This window comes from Cetorhinus maximus, chromosome 13 (assembly GCF_964194155.1).
Source record: "Cetorhinus maximus chromosome 13, sCetMax3.hap1.1, whole genome shotgun sequence".
Lineage (NCBI taxonomy): Eukaryota > Metazoa > Chordata > Chondrichthyes > Lamniformes > Cetorhinidae > Cetorhinus > Cetorhinus maximus.
In genome coordinates, this window is record NC_135891.1 from 21,321,651 (window position 1) to 21,334,236 (window position 12,586).

General features: G+C 42.6%; 1 protein-coding gene across 2 annotated transcripts in view; it reads left to right on the top strand.

Moving 5' to 3' along the window:
* Nucleotides 1-11,568, top strand: part of LOC144688480 (myosin regulatory light polypeptide 9) — a 48,086-nt gene extending 36,518 nt beyond the window's left edge. For both annotated transcript variants that reach the window (XM_078555083.1, XM_078555082.1), the window contains exons 2-4: nucleotides 763-963; nucleotides 1,453-1,614; nucleotides 10,965-11,568. In XM_078555083.1, coding sequence (XP_078411209.1) covers nucleotides 780-963; nucleotides 1,453-1,614; nucleotides 10,965-11,137 — 519 coding nt within the window. In that variant the 5' untranslated portion in view covers nucleotides 763-779 and the 3' untranslated portion in view covers nucleotides 11,138-11,568. The remainder of the gene's footprint in view (nucleotides 1-762; nucleotides 964-1,452; nucleotides 1,615-10,964) is intronic.
* Nucleotides 11,569-12,586: the final 1,018 nt, after the last annotated feature.

Consider the following 12,586-nt stretch of genomic DNA (forward strand, 5'->3'; position numbering starts at 1 on the left):
TCCCGGGAATGCATTATTAATGAGGCGGGACTTGTCGGGACTGGGACAGTATGGCGCAAAAAGCCACCATTACGGCCGCCAGATATAACGTCCTTTTTCGTACCCACTACCACACTTACTGCAAATCTGAGACAATTCTGCCCTATGCTAATAAAATGCCAGAAAATAAATTAACCTTTTGATCGGAATCATGTATCTACACTTCAGTAAAGCTGGAACAAAGATGAGAACAAAAGTTTTTTTTTCACAAGAATTACGCTCTGACTTCAAAAATTTTTTCATACCTTCAGTTTTCCAAAATCAGTGACTGACTTAGCTGCAAAAAGGGGTTTGATTTTAAAAGCGAACATCCCTCTGATAACTCAAGAGTTTAACAATCAATCTAAAATGAAACAGCTTCACTACCTTCAGCAAAATCTTTACTTTCTGAGGGAAATGAAAAGCTATTTATGGATTTTTGCAATATCCTGATTTTAATATAGCAAATTTCACCTAATCCATGTTGTGAGTTTTGGAGCATTTCCCTAATTAAGGGATTAATCCCAGTAATTACCTTCTAGGGAACTGTGCTGAAAAAGATATGAGCATGTTTAACTTCTTTCAGGGTTCAGTGACTTGATGGTATTCACAAATCAGTTCTCTTCTACCAGTCAGATGGGCCCAGACTTGCTAAAACATGAATCAGACATGTCTTGAAGCCTGTCTACTACTTGTGGTGCATTTCTTAAAATAAAGCTTTTAACTTGTGCCCTCTTTATTTAGGTCACTAAGGCATCAACATGTCCAGCAAAAGAGCAAAGGCAAAGACCGCAAAGAAGCGCCCTCAGCGTGCAACTTCCAATGTGTTTGCAATGTTTGATCAGTCTCAGATCCAGGAGTTCAAAGAGGCTTTCAACATGATAGACCAAAACCGTGATGGCTTCATTGACAAGGAAGATCTGCATGACATGTTGGCTTCTCTCGGTAAAGTATACAGCACTTCCATGGGAATTATGGCCTACCTTTTTACTAGTCCATTTTTTCATACTAGAACTTAAAATAAAAAGCCTTAGGTTCCCCAACTCCAAATTATGAGCATAAAATATCACTAATTGTTTAAAAACCTGCTTGTGCTTGTTTGTACAACACACATTATCAAGAGCTCATTGGTATAAAATAGTTGTCAAATGAAAAGGTCAAATGTGTTTATTTTGGTGTCAGTCACAACCACCTAATAACATACAATCACATGATACAAATATATTGTTTCCTCAAATGTTAGTGTTAATTTTTTTTAAAAGATGCTTATAAAAAACTGTTTTGCTACATTAAGCTGCATATTTTTCGCCTTTAATGCTGCAAAGCCTCTTAGGAATGACTCAGTCACTACATAATCAGCTACTCTCTGCCGTACAGGACATTCTATGAAACAATGCAGGCAGCTCACTTTCAACTTTGAACCCTTGTTAACAGGAAAGAACCCTACAGATGAGTACCTAGAAGGAATGATGAATGAAGCTCCTGGTCCCATTAACTTCACCATGTTCCTGACCATGTTTGGTGAGAAGCTAAATGGCACAGATCCAGAAGATGTCATTCGAAATGCTTTTGCTTGCTTTGATGAAGAAGGAACAGGTAAACAGCTTTAAATAAGAGGCAGTAATCTCTGGAATCTATCCTAAAAGTATAAAGAAAAAGAAGCCTGGTGCTGCTAGCAGTTCTAGCAGATTTGGATTAGTAAACAAACATCACTGGGCTGACAGCAGATTGTACACAATTTGATTAATTTTCATGTTGTATTTTAAATCAGTTCAGCTGTATAACATCTTATTCATATTACATTATGATATTTGCTAAATTCTCCGCTTTTCAAGCTTAGCTAATACCAGAAATTGCTCAGGTTCTGTAAAGCTGCAACTTATTTATTTATGGAATGTGGGCTTCGCTGGCTGGGCCAGCATTTATTGCCCATCCCTAATTGCCCTCGACAAGGTGGTGGTGAGCTGCCACCTTGAACCGCTGCAGTCCCTGTGGTGTAGGTACACCCATAATGCTGTTAGGGTGGGAGTTCCAGAATTTTGACCCATAATAACCTGTAGGTTTAGGAATAACTGTCACCATTTTAAAAGCTGTTTAGTTATTCATCCCAGTTTGAGAATACTCTAATTAATTGCATCCCTAAGTTCTGTTACCTCATGTGAATAAGAGGCGTAGGTGTGATGTAGCAGCTATGTATGATTACAATGATGATCAAATGCTGGAAAGTTCCCATTGGAAACTATGCCCTTGATATTAATCACCCCAATGCAGATGAGAGATGGTCAGAGATGCAGTTAAAGGCTTAAATATGGGAAAGTGCATGGCCAACACACTGTGCACGTGTCCCCTGTCTTTATTATGATAGCGGTTTTTGGGTATCCTCATGTCCCACGTGGAAAGGCAGAACACCTTATTAGCATTTTTAAATTGGGCTGCCACAGTGCATTTGGGAGTCCGATGTAAAATTCACTGCTGCTACACGGGTTTCTCAGGGGTTGAGAAACCCCACAATGAAATGAAATTGGGAGCTGTGGTTCCATGTGGTCATAGCATTTTCCAGCATTCCTTGGGGGCCAGGAAGGGCAGGAGCCCCATTTGCTGACCTCCTCCCACCCCAAACTCTGTTTGTCAGCCTCCTCCCTCCAATACCCTGTTCGCGACATACCTCCAGACCTAATTGCAAACATTGCCCCTTTCCAGTTTCCAGCGACCGTTCCCAAGAGTGAGTCCGTCCACCGGCCAGGTTGTCAACTTAGCTGGATGCCAGATGAAACAGAAGAAGAAATGACAATCAGGTCCTGCAATCGAGTTCAGCAGGGCCTTCATACCCCTTGCCCATTCTCAGCCTCCAGGCAAAATATCAGGGCCTAGACAATTCCTGTTGGAAATGGTTTAAAAAGAATACCTTACCAGTTAAAATGTTTGGAAGCCATGTTTACTGTGGCCTTTAACTGGCAATCAAGTTACTTATTTGAAAAGCTGCACAGTGGAGACATGATTCTCTGAGGACCTATTGAATTAAACCTGCAATGTTACAGTAGATTAACTCTATTTGGTATCCTTTGTGACCTAGTTATATATGTAAGCCTCCTGAACTACGGTCCTGGATTCACAAATTACATAGATTAGCTGAATTGTTCAGAAAACTTGGAATTACTAATACACTGTTGCTGACCCTACTTCTAACGCTTTTTATCAGAATAAAAAATGTATGACATGGGATCCCTGGACTCAATGGGAGATCGCCAAATTTCTATCTGACTCTGTATTTAACCTATCACGGAGGTCATTGTTTACAAACACTTTCTTCAGCAATCATAGCATTTTGTTTTATATTGGATAGCACGCATATCATCATCGGAAAGTTTATCTTAATATTTGCGTGGGATTCTTTGGAGGGTGTTAACATATTCGGGAATCCTCCATGAACAAATAATTGAAAACCACTAGCTGAATATAAATGAATAAAACAAAGCTATTTTGTGAAAGTGTTGCTATCATCCAATTTTTCAGACTTTTCCAATTTAAAAATTGTAATGGTTTGGATATTATAAAACAGCAGTAGTGTATCCCCATACTTGCACTTTTAAATTGTTTCGCGGGTTGTGGGTGTTGCAATTAGGGAGGGAGTTCCAGGATTTTGACCCAGCGATGGTGAAGGAATGACAATATAGTTCCAAATCACAATAGTGTGTGGCTTGGAGGAGAACTTGCAGGTGGCGGTGTCCCATGCATCTGCTGCCCTGGTCCTCCTAGGTGGTAGAGCTCATGGGTTTGGAATGTGCTGTCCGAGGAGCCGTGGTGAGTTGCTGCAGTGCATGTGTGTTGGTGATGGAGGGACTGGATGTTGAAGGTGGTAGATGGGATGGGATGCGAATCAAGCTCTTGTAGCAACAGTATTTATATGGCTGGACCAGTTCCATTTCTGGTCAATGGTAACCCCCACCCAACCCAGGATGTTGATAGTGGGGAATTCAGAAATAGCAATGCCATTGAATATCAAGGGGAGATGGTTAGATTCTTTCCTGTCAGAGATGGCCATTGCTTGGAAATTGTGTAGCACAAATGCTACTTGCCACTTATCGGCCCAAGCCTGAATGTTGCCCAGGTCTTGCTGCATATGGACACTAGACTCCTTCAGTATCTGAGTTGTCGTGAATGATGCTGAACATTTTTTTTTATATTTGTTCATGTGATGTGAGCGTCGCTGGCTAGGCCTGCATTTATTGCCCATCGCTAATTGCCTTTGATAAGGCAGTGGTGAACTGCTTCGGTATCTGAGTCATTGCAAATGGTGCTGAACATTGTGCAAACATCAGTGAACATTCCCACTTATGACCTTATGATGGTAGGAAGGTCATTGATGAAGCAGCTGAAAATGGTTGGGACTAGGATGCTACCCTGAGGAACTCCTGTAGTGATGTCCTGAAACTGGAATGATTGACTTCCAACAATCACAACCATGTTCCTTTGTGCTAGGTATGACTCCAACCAGTGGAGAGCTTCCCCCTGATTCCCTTTGACCCCAGTTATCCTGGAGCACAAGTCTTCAGTACTGTTGTTGGAATATTGTCAGGGCCCATAGCCTTTACAGTATCCAGTGCCTTCATCTGTTTCTTGATATCATGTGGAGTGAATCAAACTGGCTGAATGCTGGCATCTACGATTCCAGGGACGTCTGGAGGAGGCCGAGGTGGATCATTCACTTGGCACTTCTGGCTGAAGATTGTTGCAAATGTTTCAGCCTTGTCTTTTGAACTGTGCAGGGCTCCCCCATCATTGAGGATGGGGATATTTGTAGAGCCTCCTACTCTGGTGGATTATTTAATTGTCCACCACCATTCACAACTGGATGTGGTAGGACTGCAGAGCTTAGATCTGATCCGTTAGTTGTGGAATCCCATAGCTCTGTCTATCACTTGCTGCTTATGCTGTTTGGTACACAAATGGTCCTGTGTTGTAGCTTCACCAGGTTGACACCTCATTTTTAGGTATCCCTGGCCATGAGGTTACAGATTGTAGCCAAGTACAATTCTGCTGATGACCCACAGCGCCTCATGGATGCCCAGTTTTTTGAGTTGCTAGATCTGTTTGAAATCTATCCCATTTAGCACAGTGGCAGAGCCACACAACACGATGGAGGGGTATCCTCGTTGTGAAGGCGGGGCTTCATCTCCACAAGGAATGTGTCGTGGTCACTTCCACCGATACTGTCATGGACAAATGCATCTGTGACAGTTGGATTGGTGAGGACGAGGTGGTTCCCTCACCACCTGCCACAGACCCAGTCTAGCAGCTATGTCATTTAGGACTCAGCCAGATCGGTCTGTGCTGGTGCTACCAAACCACTCTTGGCGATAGACTATCAAGTCCACCACCCAGAGTACATTCTGCACCCTTGCCATCCTTCGTGCTTCCTCCAAGTGGTGTTCAACATGGAGGAGCGTTGATTCACCAGCTGAGGGGAGATGGTACGTGGTAATTAGCGGGAGGTTTCCTTTCTCATGTTTGACCTGATGCCATGAGAATTTATGTGGTCTGGAGTCAATGTTGAGGACTCCCAAGACAACTCCCTCCTAACAGGATACCACTGTGCCACCACCTCTGCTGGCTCTTTCCTGCCGGTGGGACAGGACATACCCAGGGATGGTTGCTTGACTAGTCTGAGACAGCTCTCTCTCAGCCAATTTTGGCGCTGAGCCCCAGATGTTAGTAAGGAGGACTTTGCAGGGTTTTCCATCTGATTTCATTCCTTATAGACTTTTTAGTGGTTTGATAAAACTGAGTGGCTTGCTAGGCCATTTCAGAGGGCAGTTAAGAGTCAACCACATTGCTGTGGATCTGCAGTCACATGTAGGGCAGACCAGGTAAGGACGGCATTAGTGAACCAAATGGGTTTATCCGACAATCAGCAATGGTTTTTATGGCCATCATTAGACTTTTAATTCTAGATTTTTATTGGATTCAAATTCCACCATCTGCTGCGGTGAGATTTGAACCGGGGTCCTCCAGGTCTCTGGATTACCAGTCCAGTGACAATACCACTTCGCCTTTGCCTTCTGACCTTATGACGGAGGGAAGGTCATTGATGAAGCAGCTGAAGATGGTTGGGCCTAGGATATGACTGAGGGATTCCTGCAGCCATGTCCTGGGACTGAGATGATTGACCTCCAACAACCACAACCATCTTCCTTTGTGCTGGGTATGATCCCAAATATTGGAGATATTTTCCCGATTCCCACTGGCTCTAGTTTTGCTAGGGCTCCTTTATGCCACAGTCGGTCAAATGTTGCCTTGATGTCAAGGGCAGTCACACTCGCCTCAACACTTGAATTCAGCTATTTTGTCCATGTTTGGACCAAAGCTCTAATGAGGTCAGGAGCCGAGTGACCCTGGCAGAATCCAAACTGAGCATCAGTGAGCAGGTTATTGGCGAGTAAGTGCTAATTGATAACATTGTCAATGACACTTTTCATCAATTTGCTGATGATCGAGAGTAGACTGATGGGGTGGTAATTGGCTGGGTTGGATTTGTCCTGCTTTTTGTGGACGGAACTTACCTGGGCAATTTTCAACATAGCCAGGTAGGTGCCAGTGTTGTAGCTGTACTGGAAGCTTGGCTAGAAGCATGGCGAGTTCTGAAGCACAAGTCTTCAGTACTATTGCCAAAATTTTGTCAGGGCCATAGCCTTTGCAGTACATAGTGCCCTCAGCAGTTTCTTGATATGAAGTGGAGTAAATTTAATTGGCTGAAGACAGGCATCTGTGACGCTGGGGACTTCAGGCGGAGGCCGAGATGGATCATTCACTTGGCACTTCTGGCTGAAGATTGTTGCAAATGCTTCAGTCTTGTCTTTTGCATAGATGGGCTGGGCTCCCCCATCATTGAGGATGGGGATATTTGTGGATACTCCTCCTCCAGTGAGCTGTTTAATTGTCCACCACCATTCAGAACTAGATGTGACAGGACTGCAAAGAATTGATCCATTGGTTATGGGATTTTTTAGCTTTGTACATTGCTTGCTGCTTTTGCTGTTTGACATGCAAGTAGCCCTGTGTTTTAGCGTCACCAGATTGACATTCATTTTTAGGTAAGCGTGGTCTTGCTCCTGGCATTCCTTCCTGCAAGTTTCATTGAACCAGGGTTGATCTCCTGACTTGATGTTAATGGTATAGTGGGGGAATATGTGCCAGGCCATGAGGTTACAGATTATGGTTGAATACAGTTCTGCTGCTGATGATGGCCCACAGCACCTCACGAATGCCCACTTTTGAGCTGCGAGATCAGTTTGAAATCTATCCCATTTAGCATGGTGGTGGTTCCACACAACACAATGTACCGTCAGTGTGAAGACGGGACTGTGTGACCACAAAGATTATGTGGTTGATCGCAAGTGCTGTGCTATTCAGCCTGTTATGTACTTCTACCTAAACATGATTGAGTGAAAGCAGTACAGCCTCTTGTTTTTCTGTACAACTAAATATGCACCACCTAGTTCTACTGTTGCTTTGTATTGCCAGTTGAGGTAATGTTCAGTAGGAAGAAGCATTGTACCAATACAGCTGTGAATCACACTCACATGGAGGAAGAAGTAAAGGGAACAATGTATTCATAAGCACAGAAATATGGACACACCATCAGATCTGAAAAGGGATTGGTGTATTAATACAGCTGAGGAGTACAGACTGCTCATCTGATACAAGGAGGGAGTATTAATAGAAAAATTGTTTCAATTGATGTGAAATAAAGAACTTGCATTTATATGGTGCCTACCACAAGGCTAAAATATCTCAAATCATTTTACAGCCAAAGAAATACTTTTTTGAAGTGTGTTCACTGTTGCTATATAGAAAAGGACCAACTTTTTTTTTGGCAGCACATTACTACAGGTGGTACTTCAAATTCAGCTACCTAAAAACCGACATTGTCCAAAAATCAGACGTTTTTGTAGTACAGAACTTGACTGTTTGAACCATTGCACATTGGTTTACGTCTGCTTGGAAAAATGCTTGCCCAGGTGAATGTCCACAAAGAAAACAATAAAGCGATTTGAATAACTGGACATTTTTGAGATGGTGCACTGGTCAGGCACAGTACAGGTTGAGCCCTACTCTGGATCAGTTCTAGCTCATCATTGCTTACTCCCTCTGAATCTGATTGGCAACAGGCTCTCAAATGTAAAAAGCCAGACACAAACCGTTAACTGAAGACTAATATTGCAGGGAAACTGGATGTAAACCTGGTAAAAGCAAAATATTGCGGATGCTGGAAATCTGAAACAAAAATAAAAATAGCTGGAAAAACTCAGCAGGCCTAACAGCATCTGCGGAGAGGAATACAGTTAACGTTTCGCGTCTGTATGACTCTTCATCAGAACTAAAGAAAAATAGAAATGAGGTGGAATATAAGCTGTTTAAGGGCGGTGGGACAGGTAGAGCTGGATAGAGGGCCAGTGATAGGTGGAGGCAAAGAAAAGATTGCCAAAGATGTCATAGACAAAAGGACAAAGGGGCATTGACGGTGGTAATATTAGCTAAAGGATGTGCTAATGGTAACATTAAGGGTAGAAAGCAGGATGAACAAGTGACAGATGGCCCTAGTGGGGGTGGGGTAGGGGGAAGGGAATGAAATAGGCTAAAATGTGGAGATAAAACAATGGATGGAAACAAATTTTAAAATAATAATAGAAATAGGCGGGAAAAGAAAAATGTATTTAAAAAGTATATAAATTATTAGAAAAAAGGGGGATTGGAAAAGGGGTGGGGATGGAGGAAAGAGTTCATGATCTGAAGTTGTTGAACTCAATGTTAAGTCCGGAAGGCTGTAAAGTGCCTAATCGGAAGATGAGGTGCTGTTCCTCCAGTTTGCGTTGAGCTTCACTGGAACAATGCAGCAGGCCAAGGACGGACATGTGGGCTTGAGAGCAGGGTGGTGTGTTAAAATGACAAGTGACAGGGAGGTCTGGTTCATGCTTGTAGACAGACCGAAGGTGTTCCGCAACGCGGTCACCCAGTCTGCGTTTGGTCTCTCCAATGTGGAGAAGACCGCATTGGGAGCAGCGAATGCAGTAGACTAAATTGAGGGAAGTGCAAGTGAAGTGCTGCTTCACTTGAAATGAGTGTTTGGGCCCTTGGACGGTGCGGAGAGGGGAAGTAAAGGGGCGGGTGTTGCACCTTCTGCGGTTGCATGGGAAGGTGCCGTGGGAGGGGGTTGAGGTGTAGGGGGTGATGGAGAAGTGGACCAGGGTGTCCCAGAGGGAACGGTCCCTACGGAATGCCAACGGGGGGGTGAAGGGAAGATGTGTTTGGTGGTGGCATCATGCTGGAGTTGGCAGAAATGGCGGAGGATGATCCTTTGAATGCGGAGGCTGGTGGGGTGATAAGTGAGGACAAGGGGGATCCTATCATGGTTCTGGGAGGAAGAGGAAGGTGTGAGAGCGGATGCGCGGGAGATGGGTCGGACACGGTTGAGGGCCTTGTCAACCACCGTGGGTGGAAAACCTCGGTTAAGGAAGACATATCAGAAAAACTGTTTTGGAAAGTAAACCTGGTATATTGAACTAAGTGAGTGAACCTATTGCATGATAACAAAATGGGTTACTTTAAATGACATGCCAGGTTGGACGTGGAAAATCCAAAATCTGCCACGGTCTCGGTCCCAACGGTACTGGATTTGGGGTATTGTACCTGTAGTAACTTCTATTCATTGTTAGACTAATTTAGACAAAGCAGTATCCATAATATGATATTTTAATTTATTCTTGGGGGAAAAAATATTTACCCAGGTAAATTGTTAATTTGATTGCTATCCCAATGGTTCAGTGAGTTTATGAATTGAACAGCTAAGTCATATAGAGCAAGAAGATCTGAAGTTTGATTTCCACTCTGCTGACTGATCTTATCTATGCTAGAAAGGCAATAAGGATGTTACAATTAGCTTCAATTAGCCTGAATTAGGGAAAGGAAGAAATTGCCCGGTACTGTTATTATCTGCCATCATTTGGTGGAAGGGCACCATATGGATTGATGAGAGGAAATGGTGATGTGAGGATTGCAGCCTCAGCTATAATACCCTTCACAGCTGATTAACCTATTGACACCACAAAGAATCGCACAAGAATAAGGGTCATCTGAACAAGGTACCTGCAGAACTTTACTAAAACAAGGACACCATGAGGAAAGGACTGAAAACAGGAAAATTGGCCAAGAGAAGGGAGGAAAATAAATTGTCATGGTTACATTTAGAGGATTTTGTAGATCTCTCTCTCCCTCTTTCTGCTAGTGTGAGTAAAGCATGTGTGTAATGATCCAAAATCTACACCTTTTCAAAACCTACTTTTACTTGATTGTGTGGCCTGAAGATTTAACAGGTGCCTGCATTGCAGTAACCTTTTTGCTGCATTAGACATGATCTAATGCTATGCTGCAACACTCTTGAACTTGGAGATTTTTTAAATTCTTTGATGGGATGTGGATGTCGCTGGCAAGGCCAGCGTTTGTTGTCCATCTCTTAATGCCCTTGAACTGAGTGACTTGCTAGGCATTTTCAGAGGGCAATTAAGAATCAACCACATTGCTGTAGGTCTGGAGTCACATGTAGGCCAGACCAGGTAAGGATAGTAGCTTTCCTTTCATAAAGGACATCAAGTGAGCCAGCTGGGTTTTTATGACAATCGATGATAGTTTCATGGTCACTATTACTGAGACTAGATTTCAATTTAATTTAAATTTCACCAGCTGCCATGGTGGGATTTAAACCCATGTCCCCAGAGCTTTAGCCTGGGCCTCTGGGTTATTAGTGCCACCATCTCCCCCCACATTATTGAATTGAGACTAGGTTTTTTCAAACTGAAGCAAACAAAATATTTTTCTGTAATTAAGTATAGTGAGACATCCAAAAGTTGAATAATAAAACTACAATACATAACAAGTTCAATTTTCTATAGGTTTCATCCATGAGGACCACCTCCGTGAGCTGCTGACCACTATGGGAGACAGGTTCACAGATGAGGAAGTTGATGAACTTTTCCGAGAAGCACCGATTGACAAGAAAAGCAATTTCAACTATGTGGAATTCACCCGCATTCTGAAGCATGGTGCCAAGGATAAGGACGATTAAAATTACATATTGTATCTGCTTCTAATTTTGCAACATTTCATTTACAGCGCATACCACTCGTCACTGATGCGATTCATTTACTCTAAGCAGCAACTTTGATTCCCACTGTTTTGTACGAAGTTTTAAATTAGTATAGGCTAGCATCACATTGTAAGAATGTTGGAAAATGTGGCAATTCAAATAGAATGAAAACAATCCAAAAAGATGGTAAACATTCCATTAACTTTACATATACATTGCATTGAAATTGATTACTCTGTCATGAAACTCCTGCAAAGCGATAGAGTAAAAAGAGCTAAAAGCAAATATTTTATAGTGAAAAGCAGGATCACGAGAATGAAGGTATCTACAACAGGATTTGGTACTTATGCTTATGGAACTTTGTATTTTTTCTGAGTATTATGTGACTAAATAAAAGCCCCATTACACTTGAGGTGGCTCTGTATTCTGTAATTATGCATTTCACAATGGGTTGGTCAGGAATGGATCCATTTAATTATCTTTTTGTTAAGGTCTTACTTATATCTAATGTTTGCTGAGACCTTGGGTTATTTGGGCCTTCCCATATATTCCTCTGAATAGCTGGTCTCAAAACCAGTATTCCCATATGAAGCAGAATTATAATAAAAACAGACGAGTGTTACAGGCACAAATTGTACTTCTTTCCTCTCACCAACTGTCCATAAGCAGAAAGTGTTTTGAATTATTCTTAAAGCATGTGGTGGTGTATTTTCCAAAACCCTCAATTTGGGTGATCCAGTTTACTAATAACCCACAGCAAACTAGTGTTATGATTAACTCAGAAGGTTAACCCAGGGGAGAAGTGTTTGCAACTTCCCACTCCACTACACACATGCGTGCACACAGTAGTTGAAGGGTGGGGGAATAGAGAGAGGAAAAAAAAAGTGTTTTAGAACTATTGATAGAAACAGTACATGAACTTACAGAAATGAACATTAGTTCATGCGATTTTCAGAGTCCGAGAAGTCTAAAGGCCAGAGGGTGTTTCTTTCGTACCGGAGCTCAGTACCAATGAGTTTCTGGTTGGAGATGACAACACAAAAATCCTTTAAACGAATAACACTGCAGCACAATTGGCATTCTATGCTTAGACCACTTGGCAGGCATTGATCAGAGACATTTAACATCAAGCAGGTTTCATGGAGTTGAGAGATGGTAACCGGCTGCTTGCTCAGCTGGAGTCCTATCTCAGAGATAAAAACAAAAAGCTCAAAGCTACTGCGGATGCTGGAAATCCAAAACAAAAACAGAATTACCTGGAAAAACTCAGCAGGTCTGGCAGCATCGGTGGAGAAGAAATCAGTTGACGTTTCGAGTCCTCACGACCCTTCGGCAGAACTCATGAGGTCGTGAGGACTCGAAACGTCAACTGATTTCTTCTCCACCGATGCTGCCAGACCTGCTGAGTTTTTCCAGGTAATTCTGTTT